At 41.1% G+C, this 17,219-nt stretch overlaps 2 protein-coding genes across 8 annotated transcripts in view; one reads left to right on the forward strand and one right to left on the reverse strand.

The window, feature by feature from the left end:
• Positions 1–17,219, reverse strand: part of PCNX2 (pecanex 2) — a 165,623-nt gene that overhangs the window by 114,446 nt on the left and 33,958 nt on the right. For all 7 annotated transcript variants that reach the window (XR_014581368.1, XM_083828450.1, XM_083828451.1 and 4 more), the window contains 4 exons: positions 12,397–12,532; positions 8,958–9,100; positions 7,496–7,649; positions 7,370–7,402 (listed from right to left, as the gene is read on the reverse strand). Coding sequence is in view for 6 of the 7 variants with exons in the window: in XM_083828450.1 (XP_083684576.1) it covers positions 7,370–7,402; positions 7,496–7,649; positions 8,958–9,100; positions 12,397–12,532 (466 nt within the window). In the remaining variant the exon portion in view is untranslated. The remainder of the gene's footprint in view (positions 1–7,369; positions 7,403–7,495; positions 7,650–8,957; positions 9,101–12,396; positions 12,533–17,219) is intronic.
• Positions 3,575–7,004, forward strand: LOC310896302 (uncharacterized protein). The gene is made up of 2 exons (XM_083828457.1): positions 3,575–5,146; positions 5,525–7,004. The coding sequence occupies exons 1-2, from the start codon at positions 4,217–4,219 to the stop codon at positions 6,719–6,721; spliced, it is 2,127 nt and encodes a 708-aa protein (XP_083684583.1). The 5' UTR covers positions 3,575–4,216; the 3' UTR covers positions 6,722–7,004.

Genomic DNA, 17,219 nt, shown 5'->3' on the forward strand with positions numbered 1-17,219 from the left:
TGAACAGTCTGCAAAATGTGAATAAATACTACTTTCCTTATTTTTCAAGTGGCAGCAGGGAACAAGACAGAATCCTGAAATGGAGTTACTGTGTACTCTTGGATCAACAGGAGCAAAACAAAGAGCATTGATGCATTTGGAAGGACACTAGCTACACAGCTCTTCAAATTTTCACATACAAAAATGATTTTCATCTTGGTCTACTCTGCTCCGTATCCTCCTTCAGAAGAATTTAAATAGTAAATCTGGGTTTCTCTTATATTTTAGATCTAATTTATCAAACAGTAGTTTCTCAACTAAGAAACATCAGTGAATACTCTTGCTTTCCTTTAACTCTGCCAAAAAAAATATTCACTGAATTTTTCAAGGTCACATTTCTTAATTCAGAAACACATTCATATCCTACAAACAGCACTGGTACATCTTATGTTTTGATAAAAATTTAAAAATTTTCAACAAAGGTAGAATGATTTCATCAACACTTCAAGTGCAAAGTAAAATAGCACTTCTGACTGCAAAGCATTTTGATGAGGGAAATTTCAGAAAGATATTTAATAATTTTTGCTTGTGTGCAAACATGCAAGAAGACAGACGGAAAACGTTATAGAAAAGAAAAATGTGTGTCCTTGGTTCTAACAGAAAATCATACAGGAACAAATTAAAAATAGTTTTTCTAAATCCCATACAGCACTTTAAACTGGCTACGGTAGTTACCAAACTGAGTTAGATAACTGCTTTGGCAGGTAATGAGACCAAGAAAATGAAATTATAAAAGTGATTCAGTAGATCTTATTAAGAGCTTGATTGTAATCCTTCAAAGCTCAAATGCCTTTGTAGACCTGAACTAGATCCTGAGCTATACAGGTGTCTTAGAGGGATTTACAGACAAGCTCTCATGATCCTTTTATATAGCTATTTACTACAGACACAACCATTATCAGCCAATTTGCCACCGCTGCTGCTAAACAATACCAAGAAATCTGCAGTTATCAAAGCCACTTGACTATAACCTTGAAATGCACACAGCAAGGATCTCTTGGATCTCTGAATTTAATATGCTGCAGTCATTGGTACGTCTCTTTCATTATGCTGTTAATAAACTGATTAAACTCACATTTGAAATGGACTTCACGTTCCGCACCCCATCACTCCAGTGAAGAGGCTATTCCAGACTTTCACCATTACAAAACCACATACCCCTGTGTGAAAAGAAACCTTAAAGCTCCCAGTCAACCAGACCCGAAGAGGCTAAAGCACGGGGTGACAGTAAAGTTATGCTCTCATCTCGCATCAAGCAGGAAACACTCCGAAACCTGCTGCTATCATAAACGCTGGTAGCAAGTATAAGCTGTAGGACTGGTGCTGTACAACATGACAAGTTCCAACTTCAACACTAAAGTTGATCAAAGTAGAACTATATATATTTCATTGAATTGTGATAATAACATAAAATTCAAATTAGCTGAGTTAGAATTATTTCTTGCCCCATATAATGCTGTGACAGCTACAGTCTCTGATTCAAACACTGATTATTGTCTTAATACTGTCATCATGACAGGCTCTGAGTTTCAGTAGAGGGGAAAGAACCTTTCTCCAAAAAAATTATACCAGACTTCATAGGGGTTAGTCAACTACCTTTTCCTCAACACCATGATATGAATATACTGGCACTTGGAAGGAGTTTAGCCAAAGATGTATGCATTCCTAAACACTGTTTTCTGAATTCAGCGGATGGTCTTTAAAAAGAGAGTCCTTCAAAAGGGTATAAAGCTAGAAATGAAAAAGTCCCATCAAGCAGTAAGAAAGCCTGCTTGTGGGAGACCCAGAAGAAATTTTGAACCTCCTGGGCACACAAGGATAACATAAGGCATTAGAGGCTACTCATGAATCCAAGACTATAAACTAATTCAGTGTGCGAATCTGTAGCTGCCAATAGTTTATTTCACACTGAAAAATCTCATCTGCATTTTCATTCATGGACATGGTACTGATCATTCTTTAATGCCCATGCTGATCTGCATCCTCACCTTAACATCAAGAGATGTTATTCTCTTTAATTTTAATGTAGTCACATGAATCATGAAACAGTACAAGGAGTATCTTTTCTTGCCTTCTTGTTCTCTTATTCTTCATAGCACTCACTAGCCCAAGCAAGCCTTTACAAATACCTATTGTACTACATAATAAGATGTAACATATAATGTAGATATAGCTAATCTTCTATTTTAATTTGGTCTATAATGCCTTCCATCTTTAAACCCTGTGTGGAAAAAACTGCGTTTTATTTCCATTGGCTCTTCTATAGTGCGCTGAAGAGTATGCAAGAAACTGTCCATAAGTTTTAGAGAAGCCTATGGAAGATGGAAATATGTCTACCGTTACTTTGCTGCAGTGTTACATGATGAACAGAATACAATATGATGAATAAGACTTGTAACAGTAGTGTTGTGCAAGTCTGAAATGCAAACCCAGATTCTGCACAAAAAAATGTTCTTATTAAACTTCATTAGTTACTTTGTCCTTAATGCTATAAAAAATGTGGGCTAGATACGTTTATAATGAAGTTTTGATTAAAGGTTTGCCACTCACTTTAAGCAAATGTGCATGTTACTAATGTCTGTATAAGTGCAAGCTATTTGATTATGGTTCCCATTAGTATGTCTTAACACGTACTACTTGAACTGACAAATTGATTTTAGTCAACAAAAAATGATTTTACACTAAGATAGGAGTATTTCTTTAAACTAATTTAAAATATTACGCCATAATGAATGCAGTGAATCTATAAATGAAGTTGCTGTGCATTAGCCTTCCCTACTTTTCACACAGACATGGATTTCCTGTGGATGCATTGTAGCCAACTATACTGTAAGTTCACCCCTTAACAACTGGCATAGAAGAGAAATTAAGAATCAGCTAAAATCCATCTTAGTGAGATGTGCAGCATACACTTGTAAATAACCTCAATTTCACGTTCAGCCTGTATTTCAAGCTTCTAAACTGACAAAAATAATTGCTCCCTGCCAAAGGGAAATAATCCAACAGACCTGCAGTTTTCAACATGCTGTTTTGGAGCCCTGAGGGAAGAGAAGGATTCCTCAAAAACATTCAAAGAGCAAAGTAAGAAACATTAGTATCTGGGCAGAGGGTGTAAAAGCAAGTGAGGGACCACATCACTACTGGAATGTGTCCCAAGACCAGCAAATCAAAAGAACTGAGAAACCGTGACAGATGTAGGGGTCAGGTTTCAGCTGTACGTTGATGTTCCAATCAGTCTTATAATGAAAATAGATTTCAGCAAGGAACTGGCTCCATTCAAGGTGGTGTCACTGTCAGAGTTCAGGTTCTCAGAATATACTCAGCAGACAAACTTAACAGATCCTTGCAGCCTGCATTAACCCACAGATTTGGTCCTTTCTCTAGTACACAGGCACTGAAACAGTAACCATATTGTAACAAAGGCATAATCTACACCATTTGATGAGCTAGTAATATTACTGAAACTTACGACCAAAATAAAATAAATAAATAAATAAAATCCCTTATCTCAAAAAAGTCCCAACTGACCAATTGTTGAGGACTGGCTCGCTGCGCGTAATCACATCGATCTCGTGCAGCTGCAAGATAAGGAAATGGCGGATTACCGCACCCAGCTGGTCTAGAAAAACAAGAGCAAAGGCACGTACGCAAGGCTTGTCTGGGAACTCTTGTGAGAAATCCCAGGCAATTAGAAACAATGATAGTAGAGGGCATACTGCCCTGGGAGTTATAGTTAGATTAGAAAGGGGAACTAGCGGATAGAAGAATGCGGAACTAACAGATAGGGCAGTAGATGACGCTTACCAATAAGGAGCTTGGCTTTTGCAATATGTATGAGCTAATTATCCTGTACACGATAAAAGACAATTGAGCTATCCATTAAAGCTGAAGCATACTTAACACTCATATTGAGCGTCTGTGTCTTCCCTCCGTCGACAACAAATGGCGCCCGAACAGGGACCCTTGCTGGACGAGGACCCGAAGCGAGTAAGCCGGTCTTAGTTGACGGAGAAAAAGGGGAAAGCCGGTTCTGACTACGTAACCCGGACTCCGGAGCACAAGATTGGGGCGAGCAGAAGGCGACTCGGGAAGAGCGCCCGGGACGAACCCATAGTGGGTCCCGCCGGAACGCCGCGAACAGAAGCTTTACACGGGGGCAACGGCACCGTAAGTAAGAATGGAGAAACAAGCGGCAGTTGATTTACTTAAGTGCTTTTTAGAAAAGCGTAAGATGCCAGATATAGATTGTCATAAAGAATTACAGGGGTTAGTGGCCTATGGGGTGGCGAAGGGTTGCTTTATTAACCCCGACACATTGTTTGAGGAGGATGAGTGGCGTAAGTTTGGTGATATATTGTTTGAGGAAATGATTAGTGAGAATAAGACGGCTAAGAAGCTGGCAAAACCGTGGCGGGCTGTTGCGAATGCTCTAACAATACATCGGGTAGAACAGAAAGTAGCAGCCGCTGCAACAGAGCGGCTGGGCAAAACGTTGAGGGCGGATGAAGAGGCCAATCCGTACCCCCTCCCTCCGTCGGTCCAACAATTCACCATGAAGGCACCCGGGGGATGGGGAGGGGGGGCACGACCCAGTGCACCTCCTCTACCCCTGGAAACTCCCGAGGGAGAGGCGGCAGGCGAGGGGAGAAATAAGAATCCATTTTTGAAAGATATGCGACTCGAATCAGGGGGGTCGGAGAGAGCAGGACTCTGGGCGAAAATAGCAGGGGAGGCGTTACGTGAAGGTGATGTGGGGGCAGCGACAGAGCTTGTAGGCGCCTTCCCCGTGGTGTATTCTCCACCAGACGCCCAGGGCCAGATAACTGTTACTATGACAAATCTGGACTGGAAAATACTGACCCAATTGCGTGCCACGGTAAATGAGTCAGGAATACGTGGGGAGCCAACGAAACAGATGTTAGACTATCTGTGGTCCACTAACGTGTTGCTCCCCGGCGACATTCGTAATATCATGAAACTAATACTGACGCAGCATCAGATCCTGCTGTTTAATGCCCATTGGCAATCAGCTTGTCAGGAGGCAGTTGCGGTGCAGCGTCAGCCCGGAGATCCATTATACGGGGTCACGCTGGATGAGCTTTTGGGGGTCGGTGCATACAATCGCTTGGAGGCCCAGGCCCTAATGGGGCCGGATAAGGCAAAAGCGACCATGACGCTAGCTAGGAGAGCACTGGACCAAATTAGGGAGCCTGGAGGAATGCCCTCCTATATGTCCATCAAGCAAGGGCGAGACGAAGCGTTTGGAACATTTATTGATAGGGTTGCCGCAGCTATACAGGTAGCTGGGTTACCCGAATATCTCAAAGGCCCTATTCTTAAACAATGCGCCCTTCAAAATTGTAATCAAACCTCTCGAAATGTTCTAAATACGCTGCCCAGTACCTGGACTATAGAAGAGGCTCTTGATCGATTGTCGCGGATACCGATAGGCTCGCAGGCGCTATTGGTTGACGCTATCCGAAAGGTAGGGGAAAGTATTACTCAGGGACTGCAGGCTAGTCAGTCGCAGGTATTCGCCGCCCTTGCCCCCCTGCAAAGTGGAAAAGGACCTCACTCGTCGAGAAGACCTGCACTACGCTGCTATCGGTGTGGCATCGCGGGTCATATGAAGAGGCAATGTGGGACGGCTAATGTGTGGTGTCCCTCTTGCCGATCTAATACGCATAATGAAACCGCTTGCCGGCGGAAGACCCAGGGAAACGGGAAGACCAGCGGGAACCGCCGCCCCGCGATGACACAAAAAGCGGCTTTCCCCTCAACAGCGGCGGCAGCTGCGGAGACTCCAACCGAGACGAATCCTTTCACCTCCAACCAGCCACCAGAGGGAGCCTGGGGATTGGACTTGGCAACCGCAGTAAATGTGACTTTGATGGACAATAAGCCTGTTGGGGTGAAAACAGGCGTTATGGGACGCCTGACCCTGTTTGCCCCTGATCTACATAGTCAAGAGTTGCGAAACATTACTCGACAATGGAGACACCGGACGAGGCGCAGTTTAAAAACCTTGGGGAGTGACTGCGATGACCAGGTCGAGCTCTGGGGTCCAGCCGAAAGATTCTTTTCGGCGGCACTTGTGCCTGGAGTGGCGGTAGCCCATGCTATGGCTAGTCTTGGGAAACTAGCTTGTTGGGCTGTAAAACAAGCAAATGTGACTACGCAGGTACTCACAGAAATGGCCCAGGACCTGGATAGCCTGCGACACGCTGTATTACAGAACAGAGCGGCGATTGATTTTCTGCTGCTGGCACAGGGCCACGGATGTGAGGAGCTCGAAGGAATGTGTTGTTTTAATCTCTCGGACCATGGCGAGTCAATCCACGAGCAGCTGAAATGGCTGAGAGACCACAACAAGAAGATAGTGGTCCAGAATAATTGGCTTGATGAACTATTTGCAAGTTGGTTTGGGAACATGGGAGGCTGGATATTGGGTCTAATAAAAGAGGGGCTACGCTTACTGCTAATAATCGTTTTAATCATAGTAGCGGCGCGAGTAGTATTTAGTTGCCTAACAAAAAGGCTTGAGCAACTAACAAATACGGTTTTTCTAGCACAAAATAAAAACGGGGGAATTGTTGAGGACTGGCTCGCTGCGCGTAATCACATCGATCTCGTGCAGCTGCAAGATAAGGAAATGGCGGATTACCGCACCCAGCTGGTCTAGAAAAACAAGAGCAAAGGCACGTACGCAAGGCTTGTCTGGGAACTCTTGTGAGAAATCCCAGGCAATTAGAAACAATGATAGTAGAGGGCATACTGCCCTGGGAGTTATAGTTAGATTAGAAAGGGGAACTAGCGGATAGAAGAATGCGGAACTAACAGATAGGGCAGTAGATGACGCTTACCAATAAGGAGCTTGGCTTTTGCAATATGTATGAGCTAATTATCCTGTACACGATAAAAGACAATTGAGCTATCCATTAAAGCTGAAGCATACTTAACACTCATATTGAGCGTCTGTCTGTGTCTTCCCTCCGTCGACAACAACCAATGACTGAGGTGCTACTCCAGAACAACTCCTGTGTTCAGCCACTAACTGTTTCCAAAGGAAAGTGAAGAAAATGCTGGCCTGATGCCACAACGTTGATTTTCAGCAAACTGGTCCAGATACATTGCTTTAACCGTGTATTTTAGATTAAAGAAAAATCTTTTCTAATTGCAGTAACAAATTCAAATAACTTCAGGCGGTATCTTGTCCATTTCCATAAATCACCTAGAACAGCAAACTACTTATTCCTGTTTCACTGAACAACCGTTTCAAAATACACACGCTATAACAAGGGAGAAAGACTTGTTCTACTGGCAGACTTACATGTATTGGTGAAGCAGGATCAGGCTGAACACTCTGAAAACAGAACAGAAAAAAATTTGCTTACAGGATTTTGCCTTCAAAGAAGTTAAAAGAGAAGTCAGCATTGGATGTGAACTTGTTTCCTACCTTTAGGAGAGAATACTGGCAACTGGCCATAACAAGACAGAACAACAGAACCCAGATGTCTTTACAAAAGCCTTGGTTCAGAGTCATGAATCCAAGAAGTGAAACGAGAACTACGAGGATGACAGCAAGTACGTTCTCCTTTATATCCTCTGTCCTATGTGAATAAAAAAAATATATTTATATACTCATTACAGCAGGGCAGGTCTGTTTGCAGCTGATATAAACTGTCAGTGCTGAAGCTATCAGACTGTAAAAGACCTGAGGTTTTGTTTCCGAAACTACATCTCCATGTTTAACAGTACTCACCTCTGTGCCAAAGACCTAAGCCATAGTGACAGCTAAAATGTGTAGATAAGACATGCACTGAAGCCCAGAAGAGACTATCAGCACCCTCCTACCTCACCTCCCAGATAGAATTCCACAATGGAGGTGATCTGAATGTATTCAAGTGCACCATTATCAAAATAAATAAATAAATAAGGAAATAGGACATTCATTTAATTAGAAAATGTACATCTGACAACAAAGAATTAGATCAAAGACCAAAATTGTCATCTTACATTTTATTCATTTTATCTGTTCCATTAGAACATGGAAGCTGACTGAAAGAACAAAGTTAATATTCAGGCTCTTACAAAAGAATTTATCAGTATACAATTTTCATGCAATCGAAATAGTGGTAAGACACCACAGATTTTAAAAAAAGTATCTGCTCTGGACCCAAGCTCCTTGACTATATAGCCAGATTTCTTCAGCATGTAAAAAGCTGTCTTCTGAGACTTCTGCTGTGGAACCCATATTAGTATATATGGTGGAAAAGCCACCCAAAAGGAAGAACCAAGCAGAGATAGGAGAGTAATGACTATGAGGCATGCAGGCTAATATGTCTGAAGGTCTTAGTAGTCCAAAAGATTACCACACGAGGTCTTCTAGCAAAAGGTGCTGCCAAGAGTTGATACAAAACAGAGGGACTGAAGGATGAGAGATGCCAAGACAAGAAATTTTCTCTAGACAAATAAAACTGAAGTAGAAGAGAAGCAGCCACTTAAAGATTCTCTTCTGAATACCACTCTATTATTTTTTTTAATTTCAGATTGGAATACTTGGCTTACAACAGCCTCAAACCCTTCCAATTCCACATTTTTGCACAACACGCTGATTTTCTCTTTAGAAAGCTTACAACCATTGGATCCTACAGCTGGGAGTCAAATTTAAGGACTCTTCCATAGGCCTGGTGCTCACATGAATCAAAGCCTCTCTTGAAGACAAAGGGTAGTGAGAACCACCAAAAACAACTCAAAAGGAAAATATTTTCTTAAAGAAAACAAGCATTTACCTGCTCAACCTGAGCATGAGACTAACACTATGCTCACTTTTTTCTTCTTCAGTGGTCTGCATTGTTCTACAGACATGCAGAGCCCGACACTGCAATACTACGTAGAATTGCATGAAGAAAGCTTACCGGTCCAGCAACGCCAACAGGGTCAGCCGATCATACCAGATTTTAATCCATTTACCAGGGAATATAATAAATCTGTAAAACTGCCTGTTCAATTTCCGTTGTGCTGAAGAACATGAAGAATCCTCAGGGTCCTGACTAGGTTGCTTTAAAAACAAACAAACCAGAAATACACAAAACATTCTTTCACATTGACATATGGCTGCCAGCAAAACACATGTTTAAAAGGCCAAATTTACATGAAGTTTCAGATTTTTTTTTCTCCTAAAAGGAATAGTGAGAACATATTTATTTTCTTCACTTTAAATTATAAACAAAGATATCACACCAGCTTAATTTCTTGCAGATGGACAGAAGCTATATCAATTGAGGAGCTCAACAGTGATATATACTTTAAACATAAATATTAAATATTCCTTTAAAAAAGTCCCCTTTACTCGCAACTTCTTGTCTAAAGGTCATTTTTAAAATTTTTTTCCATGTGTCAGACCCATTACAGCACAACACAAAACTACCCATGATAGGACAAATACTTGATTTTAACCAACAAATTCAAGTAAGATTTAAGGTCTAGAAGCATGACTTAACTCTTCTTATGCAACACAGCTTTGTTTATCTTTCCTAAGATGCTTCTAATAACACATCAGGTGAGCATCCTCAAGTTGCTCACCACTAGTTTAAGAGTCTCTAACCTTAACAACATAATCATAAGTAATTCTTTTTGAATATTGCTTCTGTTAGATTTCAACATCTTTTTTTCTTGCCCCATTTGAACTAGAACATTTCAGATCTTCTCTAACCCTATAACGGCACTGCTTCACCAACAGTTGTGAGGAAGAAGGCTTATCTGCAGACCATCAGCCAGTCTGCAAAGCTAGACAACAGGGAAAAAAAACACAAACCCTCTGCAAACTCCAGAGCACAACGATAATTGATTTTATGAAACAAAAATCACTTATTTTGCCTTCAAGGACTTATCTGAGATTTCTAATCAGCATAAAGTCCAGAAGTGTTCAAAATTTTTCTAGCCACTGCTGTTGTTAAACATAATTAACCAACTTAGATAATAATTATATTATGGATCTCCATGCAATGTGTACATTAGAATTATTTGTGCTATGCCAGAGCTCCGTCTCTAACTAGGAAAGTTAATACTATTCTAAAGACATTCAGTAGCTCTAACTTGTAAATGGTCTCTTAGGTAATATCACTTTCCACGTTCAACTACTTGGTGTTTGCCCTCCCCATTCTAATCTCAACATGCCTTTTAATTTGAGTGAAATAATTGATCACCATCTTGAATTGTAACTGTTAGCAAAATACAGACTTTTAAATGACCTATCTCCCTGCACAAAGGAATTATTAATTTTTTATTTTAAATTATTGGAATAATTTATATTCTTCCATTTCCAGAAAAAGCAATTTTAGACATAATTTAAATGCGGCCTAATGTATGACTGTATGTCAGCCAAGCCATACGAATAGACTCATTAATACGTTCAGTCTGCTGGCAAGCATGAGGTAAAATGCCCTAGATTCAGAGAAAAATCCAAATTTATGCTTTTGTCTCATGCCCCCTTGTCTAGAAGTGCACATCCATGCAATGCCTAGTAACAGCTGAAAACAGCAAAGAACAGTAACTCACTTATGTTGCTGAACATTCAGACTTGCAAGGGGATGCCAGACTGCTAAGCACTTTTTTTTTTTTAAAATAACTTCCAGTAACTGAAAAAGCAGTAAGACAAGTTGCAATCCCTCCATCATGGTGATTAAAATCTAAATTAGTTTAGGTATGCAAAATTTTAGTATTTCTATTATCACTCAAAAAAGTTGTTAGATTACTTTCTTTAAGAAAAAATTTACCTAAAAATATTGCGCTCGCTTATTCTGGCAGTTTTGTTCCGTCTTCCTTCTCTGTCCCACCGGAAAGTAACATGAAATTCAATCAACTGCAATAATTAGCTCCACTCTTCTAATCTAGATTGTTCACTATAACTAAATCAAAATCCACAAAAGAAAGTGGCAAAGAGTCTATTAAAAAGATCTGAAGAACTGATTGCTTGCTCCTCAGAACAGTTTAACATTTATTTAACTGAGTGCATAAGTGAAAAGTTTTGGTTCCTTAGGAACCGTAATATTTGGATAAAGTCAATTATATGAGGCTTGCAGTACTTGGGCTGGAGTCAGATTTTCGAGCAGCATTTGGGAAACCGAGTAGCCCTGAGCTATTCAATAAGTATAATGTGCCTCATATCAAAAAAAAAAAAAAAGGGTTATAAAACTTCATAAATTTATGTAGTGTCAGAGACAGCTTGAAATCCTAGCTACACTGAAATCAACGACAATACTTTTTCTGACTTACATAGGCTCAGGATTTCATGTTTAATAATAAATCATAAAACAGGAAGTTCTGAAATTACTGCCTGACCTTGTTACGAACTTTCTATGTAATCTTGAGCAATATGCCTTACTTCTTAATAATGCAGTTTTCCTAGAAGCAAAAGAGACTGATAATTGTTCTCTAATTTACAGGCATTTTACAAGATTATAAATATCTGTAAAACATCTGAGCCTTTAGATAGAAGTCTGTCCAAATCTGAAAAACATATAACGAACAGCGACAATCACCAGATTTTTAATTTAAAACAATTCCTCTATATAATTTGTTTCTAGCTTATAGTTTCTGTTCAAATTCCAAGATGAAAGATAATTAACTGGCATTCTGAGGTTATACATAAATATCAAACTAGAACTTGCTGTGGAAGAAAAGAGAAGGTTAAAGTTATCAAAAGGGAACTGTAAAACCAAGACTACAGCCTCAAGCCATTGGTCACAGACCCCAAACACTGTAAAGTTCAAATACGTCCACATATTAGCATGCAAACTGAACTCTGAGGGCCTTTTTCTTTTAGCAACTGCATTGAGGGAGGTGGCTTTGACATTCCACAACAGACATCCAGAAGCCTGGCTGCCAGTTTCAGAAAAGGGAAACCAGACATAAGGTTTTAGGAAACTAATGAATCCGAAGTAAACATGTCATACTATTAAAATCTGGTGGTGCGTCTAACAACCTAACAGCTGTGCGCTCTTGCTTTCAAATGAAGTTAGGCAGAACATCAACTTTTAAGGTGATGAAGTCTCTAGTACAGCTTGCAGATCTTTATTTTGCAGAGCAATTTCTCCCTTGTGTACCCTCTTTTTCTACAAGGAGCCCCTTCAAACCAGTAACACCACTCTTCTCTTAGGACACCACTCAGTGTCAGTAGGAAGCAGCTGAATTGCATCTATCAGCGTAAAATAAATCTTCTCCCACATGAGCTGTACCAGGCAAAAAAAAAAAAAAAGCACAGGATATCAACAAAACTGGCTCAGCAACAAGCCTGCAGCATTTGTTTATAAAGCAGTTTATCAAAACGCTAGAAACTGAGATATTACAATGTACCCGTGGGGTTTCTGAAAGGGTCCTTCGTGCCACCATGAGGAGGAGCTGCTGCTGAAGTGCACTTGCTGCTTGATCCCCCGAAGATGGCTCTTGGCTCTCTGAAGTGGTAGTACTGGAGGAGCTGAACTGGATCTCACTGCACACAGTGGGGAGAACAGAAAGACTGTTTTACAAAGGAGTGTTTTCCTAGTATTGCTGAAACATTACCAGAGGAAGACAGGTTGGCTCAAAGGACATGGGGCCTTCTGCCTCCATACCTGAAATCTAGCCCAGGCCCACAGCAGATAGAACCCAAATTTAGATACATTCTCTACATCCATTGCAGAGAAATGGATACTTCCATACCGTGATTTTTCTCATCCTGAGATGAACACCTACAACGACTCACACTTCAGAAGTGCCTTTTTCTGACCGCTGACAATAGATGGAATTTGTATGTTAAGTCCAGATTTGGCTATCTGCGCAATAAACACCTGAAGTTACCTGACGTGACTCCCAGTCCAGAAGTTACTTCCAGGAACATCAGTGTGGCATACTCCAAGACCTACCACTAATACTGACATAAAATTCTGGAAGAAAAACACCATTCCTTTTCCTGGTTGTCTACTAATCTCTACTTCTCCCAAGCATACTTCTCTATTATCAATAATACATTATTTGTGAAAGTTAACCTCTTGTTTACCTGCTCCCATAATTCAGGTCAAAAGCTGCATATCCACAGTGCAGAACCACAGGGTAGCTGCTGTGGAGATACTGGATTAACTTTAAACCAGGTGTATTTAGGTACCAAACCAGTTTTGTCCCAGACGCAATTTGGTAAGCATTAATTTACTTAGTGAGAATTCAGGCTGTAAGAAACTTCCTTCTGCCCTCACAAGATGGCAATACATCAGTAATTCACATACGGCGAGCTCAGAAATCCCCAGGACCAAGCCTAAATTCACCCTGGGAGGGCCCTGAGCAAGATGATTCCCCCCTCACCTCCACATTTACTGCTTTATAGAGCACTATAGAGCACTGAAATAGTTTACTTTAGGAAATCCTCCGCAGTTACAGCGGCAATACCTGCCGGGTTGCAAAAATCGTAAGCTACTACGGCATGACTGACTTGGTCTCAGCAAAAACTACACTGAAATTAAATTATGGTTACTTGTGGAAAAGATTTATTCTGAATACTTGTTGCTCATGCTGTTCCAAGTGGGGTCGATACACCAGGGACCCTGCTCAGAGCTCATTACTCGCCTGCCTTGGGCTCTTACTACTTCTGTATCCGAGCAGCTCAGAGCTTTTACCTGATGCAAGGTAGTCAATATCTACTGTTCCCATTTTCCATAAAGGAAAGACAAGCAGGAAGAAAATGAAGTCATTTGCCTACAGTCACTCAAGAAGTCTGTGCCAGGGCAAAACCAAAACTTATCTTGCATATCCTATGATTGCCCCCAGGCAACTTTATTAATTTTAGCAAACTCAACCTTCCCTGCTTCTGGGGACAATTCCCAAAGCCTTTCTTGAAACCCTTGTTAAAGCCAACAAAAGGAGCTTTACAATTGTGGCTGTCCTGAACGTAACTGGCTGTTAACTTAAGCTGCAATGGCTAGTGCTGTGCTAAGACAAGGTTCAGTGTCTGGACTACTTAGAAGCAGGGCTGAACTATCACACCAATAGCTTGAAACACACATACTCTCTCTTTTTGTCCCCACCAGGACTTGATAACTCTGTCTGGACCAACAGGAATACCAGCAGCATCGATTGTCACTAGAGGAATCATCCTGCCTTTGCTCTCTGAAACACACAGTGGGTTTTTTGTTTGTTTTTTAAACCAAGGCCTTGACTGGTAGCAGGTTTGGATGCCAGACCTAATATTTGCCAGCTGCCACTCCAGCAGAGCCATCAGACGAGCAGACATGAAAGCACCCCATGTTCTTAACCCTAATGACTTCCCCCTGCACTCCCCACTCCTCCTGCTACAGGCAGAAGCAGGATCTGTTCCAGGCAGTCAGGACAGCTGTCACACTCCCTGTGGGCAGTATTAGGAAATGAGGACTTGGCTCAATGCTATCCAGCTGATGGCCCAGCCCTCCATAAGAATGCATCTCCTTTATGGGTTCTGTATAGCACCTTGCCAACAGATAATAACGAAACCATACAGAAGTGATGCGAACTGATCCAAGAGCCTGGGTCTCAACCAACAGATTCGGGTAGGAAGCCTAAAGGCACACCTCCCAGGAGGAAAAGTTCCTCAAAACAGCTAATGAAGGAAGCCTTTTCCATATTTTCAAGTACCCTACTGAAGGGTGACCTTGTCCGGTTTGATTGCCTTGTTTCCCTAAGATGAGCTGTCCTGTTCCTTGCCATTGTGAGCACAATCCTGGGATTCCCTGTTCACAGCAGGAAAAAGGCAAGCGTAGCTCAGGGCATTCAGGAACACTGCTTCGGGAATTCCTGCCAAAAATGTGACCGAAAACACAGCAAGGGAATAGAAGAGTCTCTACTCATATCTTCCTAAGAGAAGAGTTATCTTCAATAAATTTCTGTGTTGTTAGTTGTCTTTCTACAAAAGCCAAATAGAGTCGAGAGCATTTCTTAATTGGCCCATGTCTTTTATCCCTTGTTTACCAAGAATGGAACTGGCAGAGTGATGGATGGATACGCCAAGATATTCCCCTGGTACTATCCTCTATTAGTTCCCAGAAATCAAAATCATTTTGCTCGTAAGACTTCTTCCAAGAATAAACTTGGAGATCAAATTCTCTCCCACCAGACTTGAAGATAACTGAAAAGCCAGGAGAGCCCACAGTCTGTTTTCTGTTTGCTTTCAGCAGCAAAATTCACAGCTCCACCTACCAGCAGTTGGCAGAAGAGCCACGAGCAGCTGGGACACTAACTGTGGGAAAAAGCTGAAACTTTAGAGGCCTGACAAGGCAATTAGGGCACTGGAGATGGAAAGACAGAGCCACCAAAGCAACAATTTCAAAACTGGGAGTTGTCATCTGGCATTTGTCTGCTTCCTATGCCTTTTATTTAATCAGCCTCGTATCTCTGTATCTTTTCTTACTCTTTCCTCATTTTCTGTTCCCCTCAACTCCTGTTTGTTAGGCTTTTTTATTTATTCCTATTTTCCACACAACCTCCTCCTCACATTCACCTGCTAACTCCCTGATGCTTACACAGCTACTTAAATGTCACATATTTCATCTGATGACATTATCATACTGAAAGCAAATACCAGAAAAAAATGTGATGGTGGTGTTTGTGTTTTTGTAAGCCTATAAACTATATTCCATAAATTTATTACTATACATGAATAGGAGCACTCTCTAATCATAAAATCACTGTAACAAAGCTGATGACAGTGTAACGTGGAATCTTACTAAACAGAAAATCTGTTCGTTTGCAGAATCAAATTAACGTTATCAAGATCTACTATGGTAAACCATACTGCTAATGTAAGCAAAGGTATAATTGAACCAAATTTTGAATAATAAATTAATAACTAAAAATATCTTTGGTAAACATACAACCTATGCAGATCGAATGCAAAGGATACATAGCACCCTCTACTGATAAATGGTCATAAAGCCAGGAATTTTTTCCTGGCTCACAATTCAGTTTTGTAAGAACACAATAAACATAAGCTAGTTGAGCAACCATACAACACTGGAAGTATTTTAGTAGCACTACACAGCACTGGAAAAATCTTCCTTCTCCCTTTCAGGTTACTATTTGACAGGATGTATATGTGCCTTACACTACTGTCAATTTAGCTCAAGCTATTCAAATATAACCCAGCCTGAGTCATCCCCTTCGTTAAGGATTAGCTAGCCTCGAGTCTGAACACCTCTCAAGGTAAGCTCATTACAAAGGCACGTTACACAATTACAAAGGATTCTCTGCTTAATAAAGTTGTTTTGCAGGGCTTGGCTAAATTTCATTTTAAACCTTGATAAAGGAGAAAGTTAAATTAGGACAGGCAACCCTGTAAGTAGCGTCACAATAGTTGCAAGAGCAAACAGCCATTCTCCTGCATACAAAACCATAAAGATCCCATCAAATTGCTTCAGGCAGCTGTCTAGGTCACTACAAAGCATAACAACGTGCAACATAAATATCTACAGCTATAATAATACAGTTGAAGCCATTTGTAATAACCACTAAAACACCACTCTTAAGTCCAAGCAACTATGGCTGTGAACAAGAGTGAAGTCCAGAGGGGGGAAGCTCCCTTTCAGCGCACCTCATGAACACTCACTTCCAAGGTATTCATCTGAGGTGCGTTCAAAATACCTCAAACTGATACCCAAGTAATCTGGTTGTACAACAACCAGCTAGTGCTAACAACATTTTGGGAACTCCAGAAGCCCTTACTCTTGTGCCCTTTTGAAACGGTCAGTCTGTAGCACAAACACAGCTGTCTGAACTGAGATTGGAAGTCCCAGATTAATAGCAGCCCACAGCTCCCTGACGGCACCTCCGCTACTCGATCCCATTGCTGATGTCTTCCTACCGCCACCTGAGCAACTTTGCTCCTACTCCTCTAAAACGCCTTCCTTGACATTTCATGTTCCTCATCATCTGTACACCTCACCACCCAGACCTCTTGCTACATGTCCACTCGCCTGGCCTCCACCGCAGAACCACCAGCACTAACCAGGCCAGACTACCGTGTGACGTGGCACTGAGACCAAATCCACTGGTTGTGGGAATTGCCTTTTCCAGCAGCCTATGATTTACAGCTGCCATCTGTCCTATGAAATAAGACAACTTAAAAACTAAAAGGCAACCTAAACTACATAAGAAAATTGAAATATGCAAAAATGAGAGCA

The sequence above is a fragment of the Anser anser genome (assembly GCF_964211835.1).
Source record: "Anser anser genome assembly, chromosome: 3".
NCBI classification, from domain to species: Eukaryota; Metazoa; Chordata; class Aves; order Anseriformes; family Anatidae; genus Anser; species Anser anser.